The 12,638-nt window shown below is 42.0% G+C and overlaps 1 protein-coding gene across 7 annotated transcripts in view; it reads left to right on the top strand.

Annotated features, from left to right (window-relative positions):
• The window catches only part of ANKFN1 (ankyrin repeat and fibronectin type III domain containing 1), a 444,226-nt gene extending 431,979 nt beyond the window's left edge, over positions 1-12,247 (top strand). For all 7 annotated transcript variants that reach the window (XM_070357280.1, XM_070357278.1, XM_070357282.1 and 4 more), the window contains one exon: positions 1,448-12,247. In XM_070357280.1, the coding sequence (XP_070213381.1) occupies positions 1,448-2,217 (770 nt within the window). In that variant the 3' untranslated portion in view covers positions 2,218-12,247. The remainder of the gene's footprint in view (positions 1-1,447) is intronic.
• Positions 12,248-12,638: the final 391 nt, after the last annotated feature.

The raw sequence follows: 12,638 nt of genomic DNA, 5'->3' as shown, positions 1-12,638 counted from the left end.
TCCCCTAGTTTGAAGTGTTATTTTACCATACGTTCAATCATCACACTGAATTAAGACAGTTCCTGAACTTTATATTTCTGTTTTACAGGTCCATCTGTCCATTATACATCAATTTCTATTAGAAGTTTTAATTACCAAAATTCTATATGCTTTGACACCTCATAAATCAGGCTCTTCCCTATTGGACCTTAAAAAAACCTTAGTTATTTTCACAAATTTTATTTTCCTGATAAATTTAAAAATCAATTTACTAAATTCCATTTAAAAATCCCATGGAAGGGATTTCCCTGGCGGTCTAGTGGCTAAGACTCGGCGCAGGCCCGAGTGAGATCCCTGGTCAGGGAACTAGATCTTGCGTGCCACAAGTAAAGTTCCCTCCTGCCACATCTAAAACCCAGTGCACCCAAATAAATAAATAATCCTATGGGGATTTTTGAATGGGACTGGCTCAGATTTGAAAAGGAGCGATTTCTTGTTCTTTTTAAAAGGACTTGAATGTTTTCAAAATTAGCTTATATTTATTTACCAAGTACCCAATATGGGCTGAATTCTGTGGAAAATTCAAAGAATTTTAAGATAGTTTTTGTCCTACAGAAATGTACAACCTGGTTGGGGAAAAAATATAATCATTTTGTATTGCATTAAATTACAAATACTGTATTTACAGAACTAAACTTCTGGTTCACTTATGATCAGGATAGCATTCCCTTTGAGGCTGATTTTCGCCTCTGATTTTACTTCTGTTTTATTTTCTCCTTTGGCCTTAATTTTTTTTCTTTTTAAACACTGACAACAAGGTTAACTATTTATATGTATAAACGACTCTTTTACAGTCACTTTAAGTAAGAAGTTCTATTATCACCCCCATTTTGCAGATAAGAAAACTGAAGCTCAACGAGGTTAAGTAACTCTTCCAAGATCACAGAGCAATCTGGAGGACAACCAGGGTTTGAATCCACCTTTCCCTCATTTCTGCCACCATAGGACCTCCTCTTCTTTCCCCCTTTTAAGTTTCTGCTATTTTATCAACTGTAAAAATCACCTCTGAAATAAGGTTAGGGAACGAATAAATGACATCCAGCTTTATTTCCGGTTTCACCCTCTCTCCACAAGTCCAGGGAAAAGTGAATAATAAAATTAGGTGTGAGCAAGGGAGGGCATGTTGCCCTCTGCTGCTGCAAGGCTGGTTGGTCCAGTCAGACTCCCTCTCCCTCCTTCTGTTTTTAGCTAAGAACGGGACCTACTACATAACTTATAGAGTCCTACACAGAACGACAATGTGGGACCCCTTGCTCAAAACTTACTAAAATATCAAGAAATGAGCAGAGACCACTAAACAAAGCGTAGGCCCTTCTAGGCACGGGGGTGTGGCCTCAAACATAGGACCGTACTTGAGCCCTGGCTAGGAGTTTCTCTTTTTTTCTAAGCACAGTCTCTGGCTTTGCAGATTCACAGCCTTGCTCTGATGAAGAAGGCTGCTCAGAAGTCTTCCTGCCCACCGACAGCGACTATGACTCCAGTGACGCCCTGAGCCCCCGAGACCTGGACCTGGTCTACCTGTCATCGCACGACATTGCCCAGCAGTCCCGAAACGGACTGAGTGGCAGTGCCCCCGACGTCCTGCAGGTGCACGATATGAAGGCTCCTTCGGGGCCAGGCCAGGACACCGACCACTCATGCGCCGAGCTCCTGCACAACCTGACCCTCACAAGCCTCCCGCCCAAGAACCACGCCAAGATGGCACCAGGAGCACGGCCGCCGCTGGGCTTCCTGGGAAAACGGAAGTCGGCCAAGCAGCCGCACTATGGCGGCTTCAGCCGCCATCACCGCTGGCTGCGCATGCACGGCGAAACGCAGTCGCTGTCGCTGTCAGAGGGCGTGTACACACAGCACCTGTCCAGGGCCTGCGGCCTGGCCCAGGAGCCTGAGGAGGCCGAGCGACTAGGACCTGCCCCCGAGGGGCCACGGGGCCTGCCTCTGGCCCATGCTGCCAGCCTCCCGGAGGAGCGGAAAAGCAGCCTCCAGGACCCTAGGCCTGCGGTGCACCGCATCTACGTGGAGGCCTACCCTGCAGCCCTGGTGGACACCAAACCCTGGGCCGCCTTGAGTCCTGCCATCGTAGGCCACTCGGGCCTGCCCAGCGCTGCGGGCCCAGAGTTGAGCCCAGAGGACCCTACCACCTCCCCTGTGTCAGAGATACTCAGCAGCATGCTTTAGGGAGGTCTACAGTTGGCTGTCCTCTTTTCACTGCGAGTCCCTGCATTTTCCATCTCCGTACTCCAGTCCGCCTCCACCCATGTTTTCACCCAATTTGAACTGCTTTCCAGGTTAAAAATCCAAAGGTTAGAGGTTCAAGGTCCTCTTTTTTAGAGTTGGAGTGGAGGCAAGAGTGGCCAGTCTTATACCCAGTTCAGCCTATAAAGGACATAAAAGAGTTTTGGTGTCAACATGGAGTCCTGGACACAAGAGTGCAAGCATACCATCCTGATGGCGCACCTGTGGCGGAGGTTTGTTGTTCAGTTTCTGAGGCGTGTCCAGCTTTTTGTGATGCCATGGACTGCAGCAGGCCATGCTCCTCTGACCTCTACCTTCTCCTGGAGTTTGTTCAAAGTCATGTCCATTGAGTTGGCAATCCTATCTAACCATCTCATCCTCTGCTGCCGTCTTTTCCTTTTGCCTTCAGTCTTTGCCAGCACCAGGGTCTTTTCCAGTGAGTCCACTTTTCGCACCAGGTGACCAAAGTATTGGAGCTTCAACTTCAGCATCAGTCCTTCCACTGAATATTCAGGGTTGATTTACTTTAGGATTGACTGTTTGGATCTCCTTGATGTCCAAAGGACTCTCAAGAGTCTTGTCCAGCCTTTCAATTTGAAAGCATCTATTCTTCAGAGCTCTGCCTTCTTTATGTTCCAACTCTCATATCTGTACATGACTACCAGAAAAACCATACCTTTGACTATATGGACCTTTTTCTGTAAAGAGATCACTCTGCTTTTTAATACCCTATCTGGGTTTGTCGTAGATTTCCTTCAAAGGAGCAAGCATCTTTTAATTTCATGGCTGCAGTCACCATCCACAGTGATTTTAGAGCCCAAGAAAATAAAATCTGTTAGTGCGTCAACTTTTTACCCTTGTATTTGTCATGAAGTGATAGGACCAGATGCCATGATCTTAGTTTTTTAAATGTTGAGTCTCAAGCCAGCTTTTTCAATCTCATCTTTCACCTTGACCAAGAGACTCTTCATTTTCTGCTTTTAGAGTAGTATCATCTGCATATCTGAGGTTATTGATACTTCTCTTGGCAATCCTGATTCCAGCTTGTGATTCACCCAGCCTGGCATTTCCCATAATATACTCTGCATAGGCGTTAGATAAGCAGGGTGAAAATATACAACCTTGTACGCCTTTCACGAATTTGAACTCAACAGTTGTTCCATGTCTGGTTCTGTTGCTTCTTGACCTGCATACAGGTTTCTGAGGAAACAGGTAATGTGATCTGATATTCCTATCTCTTTAAGAATTTTCCACAACTTACCGTGATCTGCATAGCCAAAGGCTTTAGCATAGTCAATAAAGCAGAATTAGATATTTTTCTGGAACTCCATTGCTTTTTCTGTGATCCAACAGATGTTGGCAATTTGATCTCTGGTTCCTCTGCCTTTTCTAAATCCAGCTTGTATATCTGGAAGTTCCCGGTTCACATACTGCTGAAGCCTAGCTTGAAAGATTTTGAGCATTACCTTGCTAGCATGTGAAATGAGCCCAATTGTACAGTCGTTTGAATGTTCTTTGTCATTGTCCTTTGGGATTAGAATGAAAACTGACCTTTTCCAGTCCTGTGACCACTGCTCAGTTTTCCAAATTTGCTGGCATATTGAGTGCAGCCCTTTAACAGCATCATCTTTTAGAATTTTAAGTTCAGCTAGATTAGGATTTTAAATAGTTCATCAGCTCCACTAGTTTTGTTTGTAGTAATGCTTCCAAAGGCCTACTTAATTTGACACTCCAGGATGTCTGGCTCTAGGTGAGTAACCACAGCATTGTGGTTCTCTGGGTCATTAAGACCTTTTCTGTATATTTTTATGTATTCTTGTCACCTCTTCTTAATCTCTTCTGTTTCTGTTAGGTCCTTCCCATTTCTGTCCTTTATTTTGCCCATCTTTGCGTGAAATGTTCCTTGATGTCTCCAGTTTTCTTGAAGAGATCTCTAGTCTTTCTCATTCTGTTGTTTTCCTCTATTTATTTGCATCGCTCTCTTAAGAATGCCTCCTTATCTTTTCTTACTATTCTCTGGAACTCTGCATTCAGTTGGGTATATCTTTCCCTTTCTCCCTTGCCTTTTATTTCTCTTCTTTCTTCTGCTGTTTGTAAAGCCTCCTCAGAAAGCCACTTTACCTTCCTGCATTTCTTTTTGGGGGATGATTCTGGTCACTCACTCCTGTACAATGTTAAAAACCTCCATCTACAGTTCTTCAGGCACTCTGTCTGCCAGATCTAATCCCTTGAATCTATTCATCACCTCCACTGTATAAGGGATTTGATTTAGGTCATACATGAATGGTCTTCGGTGGCTCAGATGGTAAAAATCTACCAATTCAGGACACCCAGGCTCAACCCCTGGGTCTGGAATTGGTTGTCTGGCATGGCAACCCACTCCAGTATTCTTGCCTGGAGAATCCCATGGACAGGGGAACATGGCAGGCTACAGTTCATGGAGTTACACAGAGTCAGACACGACTGGGCAGCTAACACACACACCTGAATGGTCTAGCGATCTTCCCTACTTTCTTCAAGTTAAGCCTGAATTTTGCAATAAGGCACTTGTGATCTGAACCACAGTCAGCTCCAGGACTTGTGTTTGCTAACTATATACAGCTTCTCAATCTTTGGATGCAAAGACCATAATCTATCTGATTTCAGTTTTGTCTATCTTATTGATGTCCATGTAGAGTCATCCCTTGGGTTGCTAGAAACAGCTGTTTGCTCTGAACAAACAAACCATGTTCTCTTGACCAAACTCTGTTAGCCTTTGCCCTGCTTCATTTTGTATTCCAAGGCCAAACTTGCCTGTTATTCCAGGAATCTTGATTTCCTACTTTTGCATTCCAGTCCACTATGATGAAAAGGACATCTTTTCTGGTGTTATTTCTGGATGGTGTTGTAGGTCTTCATAGAATCAGTCAACTTCAGCTTCTTTGGCATCAGTGGTTGAGACATAAACTTGGATTACTATGATGTTACATGGTTTGCCTTGGAAATTTACTGAGATCATTCTGTCATTTTTACGGCTGCACCCAAACACTGGATTTCAGACTTGTTGACTAGGAAGGCTACTCCATTTTTTCCTAAGGGGTTCTTACCCACAGTAGTAGATATGATGGTCATCTGAATTAAATTCTCCTATTCCTCTCCATTTTAGTTGACTGCTTCCTAAGATGCCAGTGTTCACTCTTGTGATCTCGTGCTTGACTGTGTCCAATTTATTCATGGCCCCAAACATTCCTGGTTCCTATGCCTTATTGTTCTTCATAGCATTGGACTTTACCTTCACAACCAGACACATTCACAACTGAGCATCATTTCTGCTTTGCCCCAGCCACTTCATTTTTTCTGGAGCTATTAGTAATTGCCCTCTGCTCCTCCCCAGTTGCATATTGGCTGCCTGCTTTGGGGGGGCTTATCTTCCCGTGCCATATCTTTTTGCCTTTTAGTGCTGTTCATGGGGGGTGTCTCAGCAAGAATAGTGGAATGGGTTGCCACTCCTCCAGCGGACCACAGGTTGTCAGAACTCTTGACTATGACCCATCTGTCTTGGGTGGCACTGCACAGTATGGCCCAGCTCATAGCTTCATTGATTATGAAAGCCCCTTCACCATGACAAGGCTGTGATCCACGAAGGGCTTGGCTGAAGTAGGACAACCCAAGAGCCACCCTCAGCTCTGCAGCTGGCTCTGTAGTCTGACTCCTGAGTTAAGTCTCTTTCAAGCATTTGTGATTGATAGGAAGGAGTTTTACAGATGAAAATAAGATTAGCATTGTTTCCCGCCCTCCCCCCCCCCATTCCAAACCTTTAGAAGAGTTCGAGGAAAGAAGCCCAAGTTGTGTCTCTAGGGAATAGGGTCAGTGGCCTTGTCCTGGGTTCCCTGTCAGATAAACCAAGTTGTTCCGAAGTGAGTGTTTCTCAGCAGCTCATCAAATCCAATCTGTCCATCAGCACTGATCTGATTATTAGGCCTTGGGTAGGCCTTTTCTTCAATTTAGTGCTGTGTGGAAACCTCCAGAAATGAAAGTAGAGGAGGCATCTCTTCTAGCTCTCTCTTGCAAAGATAAAATAGGCCAGGAAGCAGGCCATTCTGTCCACTCAGATCCCATTCAAGCATGAAAATGGGCCATGAATTATTCCTGGGTGCAAGGAGATGGCCGAGTTAAGTGGAAGTCTGGATTGGAGACAAGACAAGGGGAGGGAGATGGAGACATGTGCAAAAATGTATTTCCTTTCCAGTCCTAAAATAAGCAAAGCCATGGGGGCTGTGACTCTGAGAATGATAATGGATCTGTTGCAGGTTCTTAGGTGATAGAAAGACAAGAAAGTGCCCTTCAGACGTGGCCAGGCAGGATGGAATTTTCTCAGTGACTCAGGCACATCTCCTCACCCCCACACAGGTCATCGGAAAGACTGTCCAGCGTTTCAGACACTCTGCGTTCCCTTTTTCAGTCCTCAGTTTTGCTCCTAGATCAGCTGCCCCATTGGCCTCAGGAAAAATCTTAAAAGGCCTTGTCAGTGGTTCCATGGCTATGCCCAAAGACACCCAAAAACCTTGCTTTGGTCTCAAGGACTCCCACCTGCCTTTCTCACAAAGGAGAAACCCAAATCAAAGAGCAGTTACATTGTGCATTCAAAATAGGCATGAGTTTTCTCTCCTTTCCTGGAGCCAAGATCCATTCAGTTCACTGATTCTCTAAACAGTCCTTCTCTGCTTCACAGGCACTTTGGTTAAATATTGCTCTTTACGGTCCTACCCCTGTCCCCACAGTTCTGCCATTCCTTCTCATGGGAATTCATACCAGGTCACCTGTTCACAATGTTATTCTGATCCCTTCCATTTTTAAAACATTTGATTTAAACATAAGTAATTATCCTGGTGTATAGGTACAGATTTGGCCTGTGGCCTATGGTCATTAGAAAACTAAAGCCCAGAGCTCAGTCTTTGTTTTAAGAGATTTTATACTCAATGAACCACTCCCCACACCCAAAGAATCTTGATCAGAATCACTGCAACTCCTTTCCCAAGCCTGAAAGGATTTTAAAATGCAATTTTATTCTGTTCCGATTGAATTCTATTCTAGAACTAGAATAAACCATAAAATTAGTCTAAGTTCTGGCATTTACAGATGAGACAGTTAAGGCCCGGAGAGATTAAGTGACTTATTCAAGGTCACAGAGCTAGTTTTGTCTTAGAGTTAGGATCAGAACCCAGAACTATTTCCTTTAGGGCAGACTGTCCCATTGGTAATTGGTAAATACCTAATCAGCTTTGGATTATCTGTATTCTACTTAATTAGTTTACAGATCATTTATCTACTTCTAATTCCAAATTCAACTCTTTTTCTCCACCTTTATCTAACAAATTTCCAATATCACAGAGCTCCTTGTTGCTAGAAAATGCAAATTTCATACAATAGATATCTAAGCAAATTGCTGCTAAGTCACGTCAGTCGTGTTCGACTCTGTGCAACCCCATAGACGGCAGCCCACCAGGCTCCGCTGTCCCTGGGATTCTCCAGGCAAGAACACTGGAGTGGGTTGCCATTTCCGTCTCCAATGCATAAAAGTGAAAAGTGAAAGTAAAGTTGCTCAGTCGGGTCCGACCCTCAGCAACCCCATGGACTGAAGCCCACCAGGCTCCTCCATCCACGTGATTTTCCAGGCAAGAGTACTGGAGTGGGGTGCCATTGCCTTCTCCGCTAAGCAAATTAATTAATTATAATTAAGTTAAAACCTAATCAGGAGAAATGCATTTAAAATTGCTTACCATATGACTCCAGTTTAAAAACAAAATAACGCAGAATTGTCTCCACTCAATTTCTGACCTATCCCTCTGACCCCCTCATTCAGTCAGCACATTTTGATATATTAGGCCAAATAATGACTCATTAAGTAAAATGGCATTAAATTCAAACTCACTAATTTATATTATGGACATGGGGGATTTTTTTTCACTTTCTATGAGGAAAAGAGAAGCATGCCGGTGAAGTAAATAAATGAATGTTAGATTTCAGCGGGCATACTCAATCAACTTGAAAATGCATTTTCCTAGCAATATTCCTATTAGAAAAGTAGACATTATATCCTCGATAATCCACTGTTTGTTCATGGAGCTTCCCTCCACCTCCACCTCCACTTTACAACTCCTTGTGAGCCTAGTTTCAATTAATACCTTCTTGTGAGAAATAATTGTGTTCTCCAAATCATAGTCCTTTATTCAGCTGTCCAGTCTTCTTATTTTAGAGTCTTTACAAAGTTTAAGGATATTTTGTTTGTTTCTTTTGCTTTGTCTTATCAGCTTTATTTTGTTTTGTTTGTTTCGGATGTGATAGACTTTTGTCTTTTCTTCTTTTTAAGTCCAACCAGGGAGCCTCTGGAGGAAACTTTCCTGATTCAGATCTTCTTTTCCACAGTGTTTCTCCCATGCTTAATTTTCACCTTTATGAAACCCTCAAAAATCACTGGTCAAAGTCTTCCCTGGGACTCTCTTCTAAGTCCCACAGAAAACAAAGTTATCAAGTATGAAACAGATTCCCAGGCTGCAGGGAGCTCACATATTGCTTTGAGTGTAGCCGTCATCATCATCCATTACCTTACGCATGTCTTAGGAGAAGCGGGAGCCTGTCGCCTCAACCAGGCCCACACAGTGTATGTTGGGCTCGACATCTTTGGTTTCACTCTTGCTATCTATTCATAAAAGAAGATAGCCTGGAAAATGCAATTCATCAATACCTAGGCTCAGTGATCATTTACAAGGTTATCACAGCATTTTTCTTGGTGAAGGTACCTGGGAGACAGTCATCAAAAACGTCCACTCTGGGGAGTGGGTATTTTAAGAAGTGATTATTTAAGATAAGAACTATTCCATTTTAAGAACATTCACTAATGTTCAAAGCAATAACTGCACTGGAGAAAATGGTTCCATGTGGTTTGAAAGTTGAAGCCAGTTAGTAATAATATTCTTCCAGCCCCCATTCCTGAAGGATCTCAAAGCACTTTATGAAAAGCACTGACTGAAGCCTTGTTGTATTCCCCTAAAAAGACCTTGTCCTGGAGCCACCTGGCAAACACCTACGCCATCCTTGCCAGCAGATCATGCCAGACAAGTGGGAAAGAGGACTGGCCTCTCATTCATTGTTCTCCTGCCACATGAATGTGCGCCCTGGTGAACGCTGAGCTCTTCCCTCGAAGACAGTTTTAGACAAGTAGGCATACAAGATAACCCCACCTCCTTGGCGCTGTCTCGTTCTTCACGCTCCACCCTAGATACACTCCCTTTCTCTTGGACAACCGTCAACTCGAGCTGTTAGGGGGTCTGCAGGGCGTTTCAGTTCCCTAGTTCTGTTAACAGCACACAGAACTCACTGGCTTTTTAAGATTGATACTTGTTCGAAAGTTGATGGCATTATTCTGCAGCTCACTCAACTTTGCATGTAGCAGAGCTACAGCAGACAGTGTGCATCTCTTGGTATATTTATTTATTGGACTATAACATACCAATTAGAGAGGGTAGTTATAGATTAACAAGAGAGCACTCTCAGAGAATTGAAAGTGCTACATTGTCACTTTATAAAGTCTAAATATTTTTCCAGATGATTCAGTTAAGCAAATCGGAACTTTTTTCTGGTCATACCTTTAAGGAAATTTTTAAAGGAGCTATTTGGAAAGCAATGATACCTCTTCACAGGTAGTAGGGTGAACAAGGCAAAAACTTGTTTCTTTGCCGGTCTCCTCTCATAAGATGTTCAAACACATGGCTTATGACTGTTACGCTAAACTTCAATGCGGCCTTACAAACAACAACGGTAGTGTATTTGAAACTATGTGTACAGCTTGGAAACTTATTCTAAGATCTTAATTCAGAGCTTTTCTGAGGTGTTGAACTTTGCCATTAGCAAAAAGTATTTTTAGAAAAATCCATTGACTGTTTATGAAGCACTGATTTTGCCATATTTCAGGTCTCTGGTTTTTCCACCACATCTGCACACAGTAGTTATAGTTGTTTTGTTTTTTTAATTATTTCTTCCATTTCCATTATTAATGAATTTGTAAACTGTTTATTCAACAGGAGAGTCGGTTTTGTTTAAATAATCATATAAGTAGACTGTGACAATATTCTCTTTGGATAAAGGAAGGAGATTTGTTGTTGTTTGTTTTCAATATTATCCTACGGTCTTTACTCTCTAGATATATACATTTTTTTTATTTTAGGAAAAGTCAATATTTAACTTAGTGGCAAATGTTAAGGAGCTATTAGTTAATACTCTGCTCCTCTTCCTTCATCCCATGACATAAAAGTCTGAGCATGGTTTCACAGTTAACACCATCCAGTAGCTGATTTATAAAATCAAGACCAGCAAATTGTTGCATTAAGTCACTCTGAGTTGCTGTGTTGCTTCTTGCCCTGTGACAAAGCTGACGTTTGGGAGCACTTATGTATATTATCACAGCATCAGTTTAATGTTTTTTATGGAAAATGAATTTAAAGAAGTGTGGGGGTGGGGTAGGAGAGTAGGAGTGTTTTATAGAAAAAATAATTTAAGTGACATTCTATTAGGCAATGTTTAACTGCTTTCTGCCTAATGTGTACATAGTAATTTGGCTGATTATTGGTTGTTATTTGTTCAGAATTTATTGTATTTCGTTGCTACAGATGCAACTGAGTCTATGTAAAAGTTTAGACTTCAGTATGTTATCTGCACAATTTTGTGTGCTTTAAACCTCTGTAAATGTACAGAAGAATCATGTACGGTGTGTTAAATGTGACCTCCAATCTTGAAACAATAATATTTTGTAGAATGTACTTTTGCAGACTGTTTGAGCATTTTAAATAGATATTGTAACTGGCCGGTACCCTCAGTCAAAGCCAACACTGGTGAAATGCATGCCTCTTGAGCCTACCAATTTATATGAGGTCAGGGGTTAATAAGAATTAAGATAATTTTTCTAATGGCAAGTATTTTTGATAATTTCCTACCTGCCTAATTGTATCTGAAAGAAAAATTGTCAACAGAAGAAATCTTACCCGTCAGAGGGAATGACTTTATTTCATAAGCATTAAATATTACTAATATACTTTATATCTAATTTGATGTTGTTGAAACCTAGTTCAAGGAGGAAGAAGTCAAAAATATTGTTGATTCTTCATAAGATATTTTGTTGTTTAAAGGATAATTTCCAAGCCCTTGTCTGCAGTGTGGAAAAATGTCAATTAAATAATAAACTAATAGAATTGTCAGTACTTGCCTTACCTGTTTTTCCCAAGTCTCTATGAAGACAAAGATTTTTCAGTCTGAGTGTTTAAAATCTCACTGAAACTTTGAAAGAGTTACTATTTAGGGCATTGTCTTGACAATTATTGGAAAACTCTAACCTGTTGGCCCTCTATCGATCAATAGCAGTTGAGTAATTTCTCTTGTACAGTTGGTTGGTGTCAAGTATGAAAATACAGCAGCAAATTACCATGGCAAATATTCTCATCAGACTGCACCCAGGAGCTCAGGCATCTCGACCTTAGCCCTCCTCCACTGCGTGCATGTTTAAATGTCTTCAGTGCATTTCTGCATGCCCTGTCCTATCTCTACCTCTCTATGCCTTTGTTAATACACCCACAAAGTGCTTCCCTTACCGCTACTCCTTCTGGCTGAGATTTGAGATTTCTTCTGTGTTTGAGAATAGTACAAACAGATTACTTCAATCCCAGGAACTTGCACAAAGGTCCTCTTGAATTCCCCAAAACAGAAAATATACTGCTTTGGACTATGTATTTGTCTTATGTTGTTTTACAGAATTCTTTTAAAAACACACACACACACACACACACAAATTCAACTTTTTTTGGCATGTTTGTGGTCGGCTTTCCTGACAGCCTAAGAAGGCTGTTCTGTTGTCCTGATAAAACGTGCTGTTTTCCCTATGTAAATTGTCATCTTTCTAAGCAAACCATTACTTTTCTCTCCCTAATTCTGTCTTTAAATAAAAGTTTACCTTCTTTTTCAAACCAAACAGATGACACGGCTCTTTGATATCCCCTTTCTTCTATGGACACTCCTGGGGAGGTGTTGGGAAGGGCAGGTCTTTCAAATTCAAGCCAAGTAAGAAGTGAGCCTTCATTGACTGCTTAGCCCTTTTGATAAGGTATGCTAAGCAATATGCAGTATTTCCATCTGCCAGCGAGAAATAATTTCTTCTTCTCCAGAAAAATTTTTGAATATTATGTTAGAGAATTAAAGACTCTGATGCTGGGAGGGACTGGGGGCAGGAGGAAAAGGGGATGACAGAGGATAAGATGGCTGGATGGCATCATCGACTCTATGGACATGAGTCTGAGTGAACTCCGGGAGTTGGTGATGGACAGGGAGGCCTGACATGC

The sequence above is a fragment of the Bos mutus genome, chromosome 19, assembly GCF_027580195.1.
Source record: "Bos mutus isolate GX-2022 chromosome 19, NWIPB_WYAK_1.1, whole genome shotgun sequence".
In the NCBI taxonomy this organism is placed as follows: Eukaryota; Metazoa; Chordata; class Mammalia; order Artiodactyla; family Bovidae; genus Bos; species Bos mutus.
The sequence above is the reverse complement of the archived record's forward strand: the minus strand, read 5'-3'. Positions and strand labels throughout refer to the sequence as shown.